This window comes from Labeo rohita, chromosome 24 (genome assembly GCF_022985175.1).
Source record: "Labeo rohita strain BAU-BD-2019 chromosome 24, IGBB_LRoh.1.0, whole genome shotgun sequence".
NCBI classification, from domain to species: Eukaryota; Metazoa; Chordata; class Actinopteri; order Cypriniformes; family Cyprinidae; genus Labeo; species Labeo rohita.
The window spans coordinates 18,458,043-18,474,943 of NC_066892.1; the positions used below are offsets into that span (position 1 = coordinate 18,458,043).

Here is a 16,901-nt window from a genome sequence, read left to right on the forward strand (position 1 = left end):
AATTTTCAGCATCATTACTTCAGTCTTTAGTGTCACATGATCCTTCAGAAATCATTCTAATATGCTGATTTGCTGTTCAAGAAACATTTATTATTATTATTATTATTATTATTATTATTATCAATATTTAAAACAGTTGAGTGCATTTTTTCAGACTTCTATGGTGAATACACAGATCAAAAGATCCGAATTTATATATAAATTAGTTGTGATGGAGTTGTCAATTTTTTCCCTCTAAAAGTAAAAATAAAATAATATGCAACAATTTTGTATCTCATTCTTTTAATGATTTTTTTTTCAAATATTAATAAGTGAAGCAGTTTTCCCATAAAAAATAAAAGATTTAATAAAAAAAAAAATATAATAAAAAAATAATGAAATAATTATTAAATAAATAAATAAACAAATAAATGGTTGTAGCACAGTTGTTACATTTTTTCCCCTAAAAATAATAATAAAATAATATGCAACAATCACATATCTCATTCTTTTAATAATTTTAGATTTTAGTTTTTTTTTTCAAATATTAATAAGCCATGAAGCAGTTTTCCCATAAAAATAAAATACTGATATCAATTTAAAAAGATAAAATAAAAAATAATGAAATAATTATTAAAAATTTATTAATTAATAAATGGCTGTGATGCAGTTGTTAAAATATTTTTCCCTGAAAATAATAATAAAATAATATGCAACAATTTCATATCTCATTCTTTTAATGATTTTAGATTTTTCCACAGTATTTTTTTTTCAATTATTAATAAGCAGTGAAGCAGTTTTCCCATAAAAAAAAATAAAAGATTAAAAGATAAAATAAAAATAATGAAATAATTATTAAAAATAAAAAATAATAAAATAAGTGAATAAATGGTTGTGACGCAGTTGTCAAAATATTTTTTTCCCTAAAAATAATAATAAAATAATATGCAACAATCTCATATCTCATTCTTTTAATGATTTTAGATTTTTCCACAGTATTTTTTTTCAATTATTAATAAGCAGTGAAGCAGTTTTACCATATAAAATAAAAGATTAAAAGATCAAATAAAAAATAATGAAATAATTATTAAAAATTAAAAATAATAAAATAACTGAATAAATCGTTGTGATGCAGTTGTTAAATTATTTTTATTCCCTAAAAATAATAATAAAATAATATGCAACAATCTCATATCTCATTCTTTTAATGATTTTAGATTTTTTTCATAATAATTTTTTTGCAATTATTAATAAACAGTGAAGCCGTGTTCCCATAACAAAAAGATTTCAGGCATATTCTTATTATTTTTGTGATTTGCATTTTGCACATATGTGTATATTTCCTTTGTGTTTCCGATGTGTATGTAAATTAATAAATGGGAAAAACTGAGATGGCAATGAGGTTGAGTGTGATCCAGTGCAAAAAGGTCTGTCTTTTTTTTTTTTTTTTTTTTTTTATTGTACTTCTCCTTGTTCATCAAGCAGTGGTTCTTACAAACCTACAATCGCTGCTAACTAACACCAGATGTTCCTACTGTAGGCTGTGTGAAGATCCTCCTCTGCAATCCGTACACAATTACGTCTTACACAAACACTTTGTCTCTGTTCAATTCATCAATTTTCTGATCCCTTCTCATTCATTAAACTATCCGAAGGTCCCGGTAAAAAAAAAAAAAAAAGTGTAAACGTGTGGGAAAAACTCTGGGAAACTGCAAGCGAAGCTTAACAAACTACAAAATAAACACCTTGAAATCAGCTCCTCTCTATTTCCATTCAGTCCCTCTCATTTTCCTTTCAGTTCCTCCTCTGACTATCCAAGCCTAGAAAAACCTTTTCATTTATGCGAGCTATCAGAGCCTCCTTTGTTCGGCTGGCATCTGTCATTAAGCAATCAGGCCGGACTGGCTGATTCTTCCTGTTGGCCAGAGGAAGGGCTTTGCTGCCGACTGCACAGAAGCGACTGCTGCAGAATGTCAAAAAAGAAAATGATTATTTAAAACTACAAACCTCACTTTCCCTCTCGTCCCGAGCTGGAAACATCCGTATTGCATTACTCTCCCTGGCTACCTCTGTTTCTCCCCCCCCTTTCTCTCTCTCAGCTCAGGAGCTTTCATCCCTGGCCGTGCCTTTGGGCCGGACCCTAAACACCGCTAAAGCTCGGCCTGGAGAAGGAAGCGGCTCCCCACACAGGTGAGCGTCCCAGGTAACAAAGGCACAGTGTGAGTGATTACAGCCATCATCACAACATTCCTCCAAGCCTACAAGCTAAGTCCATGTGAAAAAGCCCAATCCATGGTTCGCAGGTTCTCAATGCTGCCACTCCATTGGCAGGGTCTGTCATCCCCCCGTCTGTGAGGGGGGTTCATGACCCCAGTGTTTGCCCCCCCTTCACTTTCCCACCACAGTTGGCCCACGCAAAGGGTGAGAGAGGTAGAGGGGAAAGAGGGAGGGTGCAGCTTACCTGTGGGTCGGACACAGGATATGGAGAACAAAGAGAGTTCTTTAGACCCACTTCATTCCAATCCACAGTTTGCGCTTGAACAGTCATGGAATTCAAACAGCCGAGTAAAACAAAGCTCTCTGGAAGCGTGACCTTCCTAAAACCGAGGCTTTTCGCACTCTGTCGTACGAAGACAGAAAAGACCAGCGGCTGGATTCATGAAAATCTCCTTAAGAAAGAAATTTCATATGATACGATACTTCCGATACTAAATATTCTTAAAGAATAAGACAAGCCCGTACCTGTGGGAATCTTTTCGCAAGGCGCGAAATACGTATCGATAAGTACATATCACTGCAGTTTCCAACAAAGATGAACACTAGAGGCGGTAAAACAGTGAGCACTTGTAATTGTTTTTGTACACAGTTATGATTACAGCTCCATGCTTTGCTTTCCGGATGTAACAACTTGCTCGGTAGCTCAGGAATTGGACTTGGATGCGGAATCATTGGGTACGAATCCTGTGAAAAACATGACTTACGATAAAAGAGCTGAAAGATGAGAAATCGAAAAACAAGCTAAAACGGCATACTTGCAATTGCGTTTTTACATCACATTCGCTTTTGTTCATACTGTCGTGTAGGTTTAGGTGTAGTGCAGATGGTATGTTATTTTAAAACATCATGGAGCATTAGAGTTATAGCACCACTCAACGGACATTTCAAGTCAGAACTGCAATGACACACAAAACCAGCGTCACATAAAACACCATATGTACGTTCATCTGTTCCGGGGAAAAAAAACAAACAAACACTGTTTTAGCGACACTCAGTGGAAATTTCTGTTGGAACAACTTGCTTGGTAGTTAAGGCGGCACGGAAGTGAACTTAGGATGCGGAATCCTTCGGTATGAATCCTGTGAAAAAACTCACGATGAAAGAGTGCTTGCGATTAGCTCTTGTACATCTTATCGGTACGTTATTTTAAAACGTCAAGAAGCATTACAGTTATAGCGCCACTCAATAGACACTTTAAGTCAGAAGTGCAATGACACGTATAAAACCAATGTCACATAAAATGTACCATATGTACATTCATTTGTTCCAGGAAAAAAAAAAACGAACACTGTTTTAGCGCCACTCAGTGGGCATTTCTGTTGGAAACTACAGTGATATGTACTTCGGGACGTATTTCGTGTCTCGTCAACCAGGTTGAGAATAATATTTCATGAATCCAGCCCCAGATCTTCAAGTGAATATGATGGAGAAAAGATAGTGGAAAATATGGTTTGAATTTGGTCAAACACGGTCTGGTACATCAACACACGTCAAAGAGCCAAACGTTCCACTGCATTTATTATAGGTGTGACGCCAGTTAAAACAAAAGTCCGTCCAAATAGGAAGAAAAGAAAAGCCTGCTCTTATTAACAGTTTCAAATGATATCAAATGTACATTTTGTCTAAATCAAGGATCTTAATTTAAAACACAACGTTGCTTCAATCTAAAAAAACTCTGTATTTATGTATAAGGATGACTTCAAAACGATCATTTGTCACCACGTTGTTTGTAACACTACATTTTCCGTAGTCGCACAACCCTTATTGCTTTTAGGCCCCATTACTGTGGGCTGCTGGGTAAGAGAGGGGCCGATGCTGAGAGAAGATAGACAGGCCGACTTTAAAAGCTCTCCGTTCTCTTTTTAGTCATTCCAAAACACATCAGGGCTCCTGCCTGGGGACCTCTGAACCCCTGACAGCCAAAAGACACTACCTGCGTCTAGACGTAAAAACACATTAAATCCACAGAGTCAATCGCCTTCCCGAACACACAACACGCGCAGGGAAAGTTATGATAATGACTTATTTCACTTTCAAAAGAGTCACTCCTCTATTTTGGTTTGGTCCAAGGAGCTCGAGGAATTTTGATGGAACATTTGCTTGTGGGATTGGCCAGAAATACTGTATATTAAATAACAAAGCTATCTACCTAAACAACCGAGAGGAAAATTGAAATCTAAGATGATGTTAGACTAAAACGCTGTGTTGGTAAATGTGACATCTAACGTCTAAAAGAAAAAAAGTCACACCACTTGTAAACTGATAAGCGAAGCCCCTTCATCCTGGAGGTGCTAAAAACGTCCCGTTTGCAGTGTCACAGGGTTGGCCTCAGGTATGCGTCGGCGGAGGTACGGCCGGGGATAATTGAAACCGTTCCCACCTCGGCTGAGCCGGGGAGGAGAACCCTGTCCCGCAGACGGCTCTGTGTTGTTTTCTCTCCCGGCGAGCCGTGGCCCTTCCCCGCTGAGAGGGAGCACGGCCGGGCCTCCAGAGACGCACATTCCCACACACCACTCCACCTCTCACCCAACACACAAGAATGCTTTCATCCCAAACACGTCCTCACACTCAGGTACTGGACGCAGGATATCACACAAACTGGGGTAATTGCATATAGAAGAATTATGGTACAACTAAAGAGAACCATGCTAAGCAAACTAAGTTTGTATACTCATATTAAATGTGTGATTTGTCCTGTAAAAATGCTATTTCTTGTGCTTTGATTTTTCCTAAACACAATTAAATATGTAAACAAATTAAAGGATTATTAATTGGTTTTAGTTTATTAGTTTCCAAGGAAAAGCTAAAATTATGTGAATGAATTTGAAATTACTTATGTACTTACACTAGCAGTAGCCAACAATACATTATAGTGGTCAAATTTATTAATTTTTCTTTTATGCCAAAAATCATTAGGATATTAAGTAAAGATCATGCTCCATCAAGATATTTTGTGAATTTCCTACCGTAAATATATCAAAACGTAATTTTTGATTAGTAATATGCATTGCTAAGACTTTCATTTGGACAACTTTAAAGGCGATTTTCTCAATATTTTGATTTTTTGCAACTTCAGATTCCAGATTTTCAAATTGTTGTGTCTCAGCCCAATATCGTCCTATCCTAACAAACCATACATCAATAGAAATTTAGTTTATTCATTATTTATTGTTATTAAAAATCTCAATTTTAAAAAATTACCCTTACAACTGGTTTTGTGGTCCGGGGTCACATTTATAAATAAATTCTGTTCTTTTGAACTTTTTTAAAATCAAAAAATCCTAAAAAAAACATATAATAGTTTCTACAAAAAATATTAAGCAGGACAGCTGTTTTCAACATTGATAATAAGAAATATTTCTTAAGCAGCAAATCAACATATTAGAATGATTTTTGAAGGATCATGTGATGCTGAAGATTGGAGTAATGATGTTGAAAATTCAGGGTGTTATCACAAGAATAAATTATATTTTTTAAAATATTTTAAAATAGAAAAAAACTACTTTTGGTTGCAATAATATTTTACAATTTTACTGTATTTTTAATTAAATAAATTCATCCTTGATGAGCATATTACTCAAAAACATGAAAAAATCTTACATTTTTGTAATGTACTTAGTACTACAGTACATGTAAATAAATACGGCAAAATATACTATATGTGACCCTGGACCACAAAACCATAAGGGTCAATTTTTTGAAATTGAGATTTAACATCATCTGAAAGCTGAGTGAATAATGATGCATTGTTTGTTAGGATAGGACAATATTTGGCCAAGATACAACTACTTTAAAATCTGGAATCTGAAGGAACAAAAAAATCAAAATATTGAGAAAATCGCCTTTGAAGTTGTCCAAATGAAGTTCTTAGCAATGCATATTACTAATCAAACATTAAGTTAAGACATATTTACAGTAGGAAATTTAAAAAAATATCTTCACAGAACATGATCTTTCCTTAATATCCTAATGATTTTTAGCATAAAAGAAAAAATTGATAAATTTGACCCAAACAATGTATTTTTGGCTACTGCACAAATATACCTGTGCTACTTAAGACTGGTTTTGTGATCCAGTGTAATTACATTTACATTTATAAATGTAGAAATTAAAAAAGGTCATGGCAGTTTTTAAGAGAAATATTTTAACATTTTTCAGCAACTTACGTTTTAATTAACCGCTGAATAAAATGACTCGAAAAACACTTTGTAAACTCTACTTTAGTTCAAACTTGCGGTTCCTGAAAATAACCACTAAAATCTTCCTCTCTCATGAAGAAATTCGAATCAATATACTGCAATCGATACAAGGATCATATTGCTGACAAGCATGAAATATATTCTGTCATTGTACAATATCAATAATTAAGTGAGCCAAAAACAAGACAGAGTGTCTCTTTTTTCAAAGACCTCTGCGTCTTTATGTGTCTGCTAGGTCACAGTAGTGTGTATGTGTGTGTGTGAAGTAGATCTCTTATGACCAAACAACATGGCTTTTTTCATTAGTTTACTCTATATCAACATTCATATAATTATCAGAATATATCAAAATCCAATCACACACAGGTGCAAGCAAAGCAGGCAGAACAATGCAACACGACTTCACACATCACCAACACTCCTTGACGTTTTAATCACACAGGATGTGACCACAAGAAAATATATCCATGTGGATTTATACACTAAACAGAGATATTTAGAAGTCTTAGTCTTGTTTTATTTCTCAAAATGAGCATTGTAAGAGTCTGGCACAAACGCAGAGAGCCTGCTGGTGTATTTCTAGACTGTGCCGGCTGTCCTTTGCACATTTGTGTAAGTTACACAGTTGACAATCGCCAATCACCATTAGGCATTTGTATGTGCAAAGCCAGTGGGAAATCCCTTTATGGCTTTGACTAAATTAGACCGAGCATGTGCATTTCTTCAAGGTCTCAAATACGTATCTGCTGTGGTATTATTTACAGCTTGAAATTCTCCCCCATTTTTCAGTCTGTCCTTTTGCACACCCTCTTTAGTTCAAAGAACAACATTCTGCTACAGATTAAAGTACAGAAAAACCTTACTTTAGTTTTCTGCTATTGCATGCAATTGTCATTTTAAGAGAAACGTCCGTAGCTTTAAAGTGTCAGAGCGAAATGTAATAATTCCGTTGCTGAGATATAGCAGAAAGGAAAAACACCGCATTGCACAATCCAATCATTTTACAAGATGCCTCGACAGCCGAATCGTACGCGAGGGGTTTAAACACATGAAACGAAATCGAAATATAGGACAGATGTTGTGAAAAAGCCACATTTAAGCTTTGTCACAAAACTGTCATATTTTCTTTTTTTTTTTAAATGCTGTTGGGGGGGCATATCTATTATACAAAGTGCAGCGGGCACAATTTAGTGTAGCCAAACATACGGAAATATTTAACAGCCAATTGCTGCCAATTAACTTTGATCAAGATGAGTGCGATTGGAATCTCCCCGTCACTCCAATGTCTCGGGCAGCACAAACATTTTCTTTCTCCCTGGTTCTCGTGGCAGGAAAAGCAGAGCGAGGCCGTTGACTAATGAGACTTGGCAGGCCCGCAACAGTTCTCCTCACACTTAAGTATCAAACAAAACATTTCCTCCTCCGCGGGGTCAGCCACGAGCAGGACGCAGAGGAAAATCAATGGGTCAGTGGTGTCGGGTTCTGGGGATGAGGGAAAGCGGCTCGCCAGCGGTGTCTGGGCTCGGGTGGGTTCAGTGGGCTCGGTTAGATCTGGTCTGTAAAGCCCGCTGCTTAAAAGCATAGTTTAGTCACAAATAGCAGTTTTTTTAGTGTTTATTCACCCTTGTGTCATTTTAAAAACTGTAGGACTTCTTCAGTGGAGCACAAAAGGAGATATTTTGAAGAATGTTCAAGTTGCTTTTTTTCACCTAATCAAAAAATTCATTTGGACTGAAGATTTCAAAAAGTTGTGCAGACTTTTGTATTATTATTCACTGATAATCTTCCACTGCATCTGGAATCAGTGAGTTTAACCCTGTAAAGCCTGACATATAAAATAATAATAGTCAGAATTTTTTTTTTTTTTAAATGGTTGTTCAATAAACATTTAGACAAAAACAATTTGCATTTATGTTTTGTATTACACTACCAGTCAAAAGTTTTTGAACAGTAAGATGTTTTATGGTTTTAAAGAATCCTCTTCTGTTCACCAAGCCTGCATTTATTTGATCCAAAATACAGCAAAAGCAGTAATATTGTGAAATATTTTTGCTATTTAAAATAACTGCTTTCTATTAAGATACATTTTTAATTGTAATTTATTCCTGCAATCAAAGCTAAATTTTGAGCATCATTACTCTTTCAGAAATCATTCTAATATGCTGATTTGCTGTATAAGAAACATTTATTATTATTATTATTATTATCATCAATATTTAAAACAGTTGAGTAATTTTTTTGTTTGCCCAAAGATCAACATTTATCTGAAATAAAAAGCTTTATATATATAACATTATACACTATACCACTTAAAAGCTTGGAGTCAGTATAATTACATTAGTATAGAAATTAATACCTTTATTTAGCAAGGATGCTTTAAATTAATCAAAAGTGATTAAAAAAGTAATCAAAAGACTTCTATTTCAGATAAATGCTGTTCTTCTGAACTTTCTTTCATCAAAGAAACCTGAAAAAATTCTTTAAAAATATTAAAAATTTATCCAGAGGGCCAAAGTGAGCAAGATTATACAATTTAGTGCAGATATTTATATGGCCAAAATGTAAGAAAGTATGAAATTCTGGTAGATTGTAATGTAAATTAATGAAGATTTGTATTACAGTTCAACTTACATAAAATGCATAATCAGTTGCCACTCTTTATCTATACCCAATAATATGTCTTAAAGATTCTTTTTTTAAACTTTTGTAGTTTTAATTGTGGGCAGACAAATTAAAATAATACAATTTAATACAGTTCCTGCAGAATATTTGATACTCATATTTTAACATGATTTTTCTAAAAAATTGAAATTTTATGGATAATCCAACCCAATCTCATGGCAATACATGCATATTTTATAAGGTGGATAAATTGTACAAACTTGTATGGCCTCACAATTTTTTCTAAATTGTACATATTTTATGAGTTCCTGAATCATATGAATTCATACAAATGACCTACACCTAACCCCGATCTCGTAAAATTCGTACAAATTGGTCGCGAGATAGCGTTGGATAATCAAGTAAACCTAAGCTGCTTCTGTCCAGCAAGTGTTCATCTTGAAATATTTCTAACAATATAATAGTTATTGTTATATTTACTTTCAAAAATCTGAAGAAAAGGGCCTTTTACATGCTAAAAAACTATAAACTATAAAGCAAAGTTTAGATCATGTTGATTGTACATCAAAAATGATACAGAACCAGATCTATTTCTTTGTGAACGAATCATTCAGAACAGTTTTGTCTGAACTGATAGATTTCCAATGAAGAACAACTTCAATTTAGTTCATTTTCTAACACAAATCTATGGTTTAACCTCAATAAACTTGGACTAAGAAAGAACGAATGAGGACTGATTTTTTTTTTTTTCGGGTAAACCGGCGTTTAAGGGTTTGTGGATATGTTATTTCACACTCCATATTTTCAGACCTGCAGCTATTTTAACAAGCCATATCGCTGATCTGTTCAAATCGCTAAATGAAGTGCTAGCTCGAGCAACACCAGATCTGGTCAAACTGAACTTCACCGCTATGAACATGTGGAGCGCTGCCAGTCACGAGCAGAAGTGACCCTACCGGTCTCATTTTCACCCCTCACCAGGCGGGGCAAACAGACACCTAGATACCCTCTCAGCAACTGCCCCCGGGGGCAGATTTTACACTGATCCGACATGAATCAGGCAGAGTGGGCAGAGCAGCCGGTTCCAGACCGTGACTGAGAGTCTGCGGCCGGAGCGGACAGAGACACCGAGCACACAGCATGACATGCAGACAGTCAGAGCACGTACAGAAATATTAGAAGCTGACAAATTGGCCCGGGCGGCAGGGAAGGGAGGGGGCGGTGGTGGGCGCGGACCGGGGAGACTGACAGCGCATGTAAAATTCATAGTGTCCCATGGGCTCCGAGGTAATACTTCACCACTGAGGGACGTTAGCGAGAAATAGGCACCCTGCTATTAAATGGTTGTTGATGCTATGGCTTAAACTTTAATGGACTGCTCTTGTGCTCGTAATGTAATGTATACACTCTGTTGTGACTTATCCACATCTTGGGGCTGGGTTTTAAATATGGCCGCTAAGAAAGCAAGCTGTAGAAGTAATCACCGTATTAGAGGGCTTGCAATAAGCTTCACAGGGGGTGAAGACAGCCACGGTGACCGCAAAAAACGGCAATCCCCCAAAGTCACAAAAAAGTTCTGGACTTACTTCCAAGTCGTTGAAGAAAAAATGTGTGTCGGCCAGGTTGAAGATCATCTCTTCCATTCTTAGTCCCAATGACACCGACGTTGGTGGATCCTGAAAAAAAACACAAACCCAATAATTAATTTTCCATTCTACGTAAAAATAAAGAATATATAGGCAGATCTAATATTAGAAGTTCTGAATAAGTACTTATATAATAGTATCTTTACATGTCGTTAGGATTAATCGCATCCAAAATAAACGTTTTTGTGTACATACATGCTTTGCATGTTCTTAAATATATACATGCATGTGTGTGTATTTATATATACATAATAAATATACACAGTACACACACATATATTATATACGCAAAAACTGTTATTTTTGGATGCGAATAATCACGATTAATCGTTGCCTAGCACTTACTGTAGATACATTTAACAATCATATATTTTATGCCATATGCACATACATTTTTTCATATTTAGTTCCATATTTACACCATTTCTATTTAAAAATAATTAGTAATTTATAGATAGATAGATAGATAGATAGACAGATAGTTTAAAACACTTACTTAAGAATAAAATATATATTTTAAAATATACCTCTGCCTAAGCAAATTCTACAAGTTTTACGAATTAAGAGTTTCATTTTTGTCTCAAAAAGAAGCGCGGCTTAATTTTACACTCTGTAGGCAGTAAAATCCAATCTTAGATGCGTTATGAGTTGAAATGAGCTTGAGGTCAAGGTGTCATCATAAATATATCACTGTCCACATACCTCAGCGCCAAGATCATCTTTCTACACATTACTACTGATGCATTTCGCCCCCATTTCCCCCAAACAATCTTCTCACATCAGATAAACCATTTTCCAACTATTTGCGAAAAGCCTGAACTTGGGGAATTTAATAGAAACTTCGTAGAAACAGGAAGATGCACATTTTCCTACACAAAACAGCTTTAGCAAGTGATGTTTAAACCTGGGCACTGGCAGTAATCAAAATGGATTACTCACTTAAAATATAATGGACTCTTTTTTTTAAATGTATTCAATGTATTCAGTTTCCACCGTAATGCAATACTGGCAGTAATGGCGATCTCGTGTTGAGTTTGAGCTTGACACGAAGACAGGAGTGAATGCTCTCTAAATTGTTAATGAATCATTTGCAGTGTGTTTTTCTCTTTAATACCTAGTCAACACTCATTAAGGAAGCTCATTAGAAAATTACAAACTTGTCAAAAGTTTACATACACCTTGCAGAATTTGCAAAATGTTCATTATGTTACCAAAATAAGGGATCATACCAAATGCATGTTATTTTTACTGTGTTTTTACCTGAATAATCCACATGCTGTGTTTTTTTTTTGTTTAGTGACAGTTGTTCATGAGTTTCTTGTTTGTCCTGAACAGTTAAACTTCCCACTGTTCTTCAGCAACATAGTTCAGGTCACACACATTTTTTTTAGCAATTTTTTTTTAGTTTTTTTAGCAATTTTGTGTATTTTAACCCTTTCCAACAATGATTGAATAATTTTGAGATCTTTTCACACTAAGGACAACTGAGGGACTCATATGCAACTATTACAAAAGGTTCAAATGCTCACTAATGCTCTAGAAAAAAAAAAAAAAAAATTACATTAAGAGCCGGGGGGTGAAAACTTTTGAACAGAATGAAGATGTGTATATTTTTCTTATTTTTCCTAAATATCATATCTTTTCCATTTAGTACTGCCCTTCGGAAGCTACAGAAGATATTTACATGTTTCCCAGAAGACAAAATAAGTTTTAATTTACCCTGATCTTCAATTCCAAAAGTTTTCACCCCCCACCTCTTAAAGCATAGTTTTTCCTTCTGGAGCATCAGTAAGCATTTAAACCTTCTGTAATAGTCGCATATGAGTCCCTCAGTTGTCCTCAGAGTTAAAAGATGTATCTCAAAACCATACAGTCATTGTCAGAAAGGGTTCAAATAAACAAAAATTCTGAAAAACCAAAGAATTTGTGGGACCTGAAGAAACATGTAAACTTTTGACTTCAGTTTTCTTACCTGAACTACAAATATTTAAGAGTCAGTGTATTAAAAGTGACAGTTCACAGTTTTGAAACAAAGAAACACTGTAGTTGAGCTTAAAACAAGGCCACAGGGTTTATTAAATGGATATTTAGTCTAGTATTCAATTTTAAATCATCTTTTGTAATCTTCATTCCACACAGGCTTATTTTTCTAATCAGTGGCTGCTCTCTGGTTGTTCATTAAGAGGATAAAGCAAGTGTGCGAATGAGCGGGGAAAGCAAAGGAGGGGATTTATTCCAGTGTCTGTACAGCCGTGCTGAGTCAGAGAGCTCTGCTACAGGGATTAGAGCTTAAAGCCACCTGAAGAAACGCCTGAGCTTTTTACTGATTACATGTCACACTCGACAATGAAAATGTTTTAACTGCAGACAGCGGGAAGGGAAACCACACAAGAAGAACAGAACACCAGCAAAGACATTGATGAGGTTTTTAAGTTGATGTTCACACTGCGTATAATCTTCAAATTAGTATATTTTTCCTTTCAGATAAGGCTGATTATATTTATTAAAAAATACGGTATTATTGTGAAATATTATTTTTAAAATTTAAAATGAGTGTTTTTTATTTTAATATTTTTTTAAAAAGTAAGTGTGATGCAAAGCTGAATTTTCAGCATCATTACTCCAGTCTTTAGTGTCACATGATACTTCAGAAATCATTCTGATATACTGATTTTCTGCACAAAACAACATTTTTATTATCGTCAATGTTGAAAACAGTCGTGCTGCTTAAATTTTGTGGAAACCATGATACTTGTTTTACAGTTTAAAAGCATTAAACAGCATTTATTCGAAATAGAAATCTCTTGTCTTACGGTCACTTTCAATGTATATAAAACATATTTTATTCATATTTTATTCATGCTCAAGAAACATTTCTTATCACCAGTGTTGAAAATAGTTTTGCTGCTTAATATTTTGGTGGAAACCAACTTTAAAGTTCAAGAAAGTTCAAAAGTGTATTTGAAATAAAATCATTTGTAACATTATAAATGTCTTTACTGTCACTTTTACTAAATTTAATACACCCTTGCTGATTTAATATATTAATTTCTTAAAAAAAAAAATGTACTGACCCCAAACATTTCAACATTTGTGTACATAAAATAAAAATAAAATAATTAATATATTTATTACATAAGCATAACATATTTTCCTAAATATATCCATGCATGCATTCATAGACTCCATTTAAGTATGTGTAAATGTAATAATTAAAAATGTAGGATTAAACCTTTAATTTTTAAGTGTGAAATGGCAAATTTATATATTATAGTTACAGTTGGAAATCCATATTTGGATTTGCTGACCTCAAAAAAAACACAAAATTAAAACAAAAGAAACTGGCAGGCATTCACTTCTACACATTGCAGAAATCCATTGCAATTATTCTTTGTTTATATCTGAGGTCTCCCAAACTAAAATAATATATTTCACGGCGGCCGCTGGATGCATGTTAGCAAGTCAAAATAATGTTTATAATCAGTTCTCATGAGCACAGGAAGTCATCAACCTGATACTTCAATGTGAAGTATGTTTTCAGAGCTATTAAAAGAGTCACGGAGTCTCTCAGACTCGGAATAAGAACATGAGGGTTAATGAAAAAAGCGATCAATAATTTCACAGTTTACATACTCTATTCTCATGCACTTTTAATTAAAAAAGCTTTCAAATATATGGCCTAATCAAAAAGAGGTTATTTCTTAGTTAAGACACATCTGATTATTCCTCCCCTCCCATCTATTTTGAGCCTGCCAGTCAGTGGACTTAATATAAACACCTGCGTATGTATCTGACAGTTAATAAAAGCAGGTTTGGTGGTGAGAGGTATGCAAAGTGCACTTCTCTGGCCCGTCGAATCCTCTCCAATTAAATCTAAACAATCATTCAGCGGGAGAGTTAAGAATACAAGCAGGCCGGAGTGCCAGAGGGTCTTCTGCTCTCGCTGCCACCTGTCCCCACACATCAGCGCCACCCGAAGGGCGCCAAGTCCTCCCCTCCGAAACTCCCCCCCGCAAGCTTTCCCTCCAGGGCTGACGGCCACACAGCTGGCCCGAACCATCAGCTTTATGGGAGCGAGCTACCCTGATGCCAATTAGGATAACTGATAACCACAGCAGTGAGCTCTCCAACACGGCTCTATTTATAGAGCGCTTCCTCAACGCTCTCGCTGGAAGAAATGCATTTCGATGGGTTTTCTTACTGTTTATGTCATCTACGCCTCATATCGGAGAAACGTGAAGCACCTTGGTTTTTAATGTAAGGGTTTGAGATGAGTGTGCTGATATGATTTAAGAGCGCATTATGTGGTTTGCCATGTTGCAGGGTAGATGGGATAAGCATATTTCTGGTGGAAGGGCAACGTGTAATCAGATTTCGACAGCAGAGTGGAGGACAAAGAACGATTTGGCGCTTAAGGAACATTTCTTATTATTTTCTGTGTTGCAAACAGCTGTGCAGATTCATATTTTTGTGGAAATCTGGATATTTTTTTCTGAGCTGTTTCATTCTGATATGCTGAAACTCATACTATTTATTTTATTTATTTTATTTTTCAGAATTGTTTTATCATAAAAATATGCTGATTTGGTGCTCAATTATTTTCAGTGTTGAAAACAGTTGCACAGCTTAATATTTTTGTGGAAATCTTGATTTTTTATAAAATAATTATTTCATTCTACTATGCTGAAACTGTGATACTTTTTATTTCATTTTAATTTATTTTTCAGAATTCTTTTATTCTAATATGCTGAATTGGTGCTGATTTTTCAGTGTTGAAAACAGCTGTGCAGCTTAATATTTTTGTAGAAATCATGATAATTGTTTTCAGAATTATTTAATTATAATATGCTGAAACTGTGGCTTTTTATTGTATTTTATTCTATTAGAATTCTTTTATTCTAATATGCTGATTTGGTTCTCAATTATTTTCAGTGTTGAAAACAGCTGTGCAGCTTAATATTTTTGTGGAAATCATGATTTTTTTTCAGAATGATTTCATTTTAATATGCTGAAACTGTGATACTTTTTTATTTTATTATTTTATTTTATTTTATTTTATTTTTAAAATTCTTTTATTCTAATATGGTGATTAGGTGCTCAATTATTTTCAGTGTTGACAACAGCTGTGCAACTTAATATGTTTGTGGAAATAGTGATAATATTTTTCAGAATTATTTAATTTTAATATGCTGAAACTGTGATACTTCTTTATTTATTTTATTTTATTATTTATTTTTATTTTTCAGAATTCTTTTATTCTAATATGCTGATTTGGTGCTCAATTATTTTCAGTGTTAAAAACAGTTGCGCAGCTTAATTGTTTTTTTGTGAAAATTGTGATCATTTTTTCAGAATGATTTCTTTCTAATATGCTGAAACTGATAATTTTTTATTATATTTTAAATTTTATTTTTCAGAATTATTTTATTCTAACATGCTAAATTTGTGCTCATTTACTTTCAATGTTGAAAACAGTTGTGATGTTTAATATTTTTGTGGATTTTTTTTTTTTTCAGGATTCTTTGGAAATAAGAAGTTCAAAAGAACAGCATTTATTTAAAATATAAATATTTTGTATCATAAATATTTTACTATCACTTTAGATCAGTTTAACGTATACTTTTTGAATAAAAGTATTAATTTCTTTAAAAAAAAATCTTATTGACCCTTCACTTTTGAACATTAATGTACTTGAAACTAAAATAACGAATCCTCATTTTGTGTCTTCTCCAATTACAATATATATGTTTAAAAGTAATAACAGAACATTTGAAATTAATCTTTCTAATTCATTTCTAATCCCTCTAATCCTCTCATTAAATTCTTGAAATTACAGACTGAAATTGTGCAGAAAGACAGAAAGTGTGAAACGTGACAATTCTATTTTATGGTAACAATTGAAAATTCTGTTTAACCCTTAAAAGAAACACACACACACTTATAAATGAAGATTGGTTAGGAAAACGATCTTGAAATCAGACGAGGCTGCACCGACGACTCAGTTTAAGTGTGTGTGTGTGTGTGTGTGTGTGTGTGTGTGTGAGAGAGTGGACACGGTTGAGGCGCTCTCAGAGTTTCGCTTCTTTACCCAGCATGCTCAGCCGAGATAAAGTAAATAAACAGTGCAGGGTCGAGGGCCAGGGCTCCCTCACCCTTAAAACAAAACACCACCCCCATC

At 34.4% G+C, this 16,901-nt stretch overlaps 1 protein-coding gene across 9 annotated transcripts in view; it reads right to left on the bottom strand.

Moving 5' to 3' along the window:
- eya1 (EYA transcriptional coactivator and phosphatase 1) overlaps positions 1-16,901 on the bottom strand; it is a 55,166-nt gene that overhangs the window by 10,458 nt on the left and 27,807 nt on the right. For all 9 annotated transcript variants that reach the window (XM_051098662.1, XM_051098661.1, XM_051098653.1 and 6 more), the window contains one exon: positions 10,664-10,753. In XM_051098662.1, the coding sequence (XP_050954619.1) occupies positions 10,664-10,753 (90 nt within the window). The remainder of the gene's footprint in view (positions 1-10,663; positions 10,754-16,901) is intronic.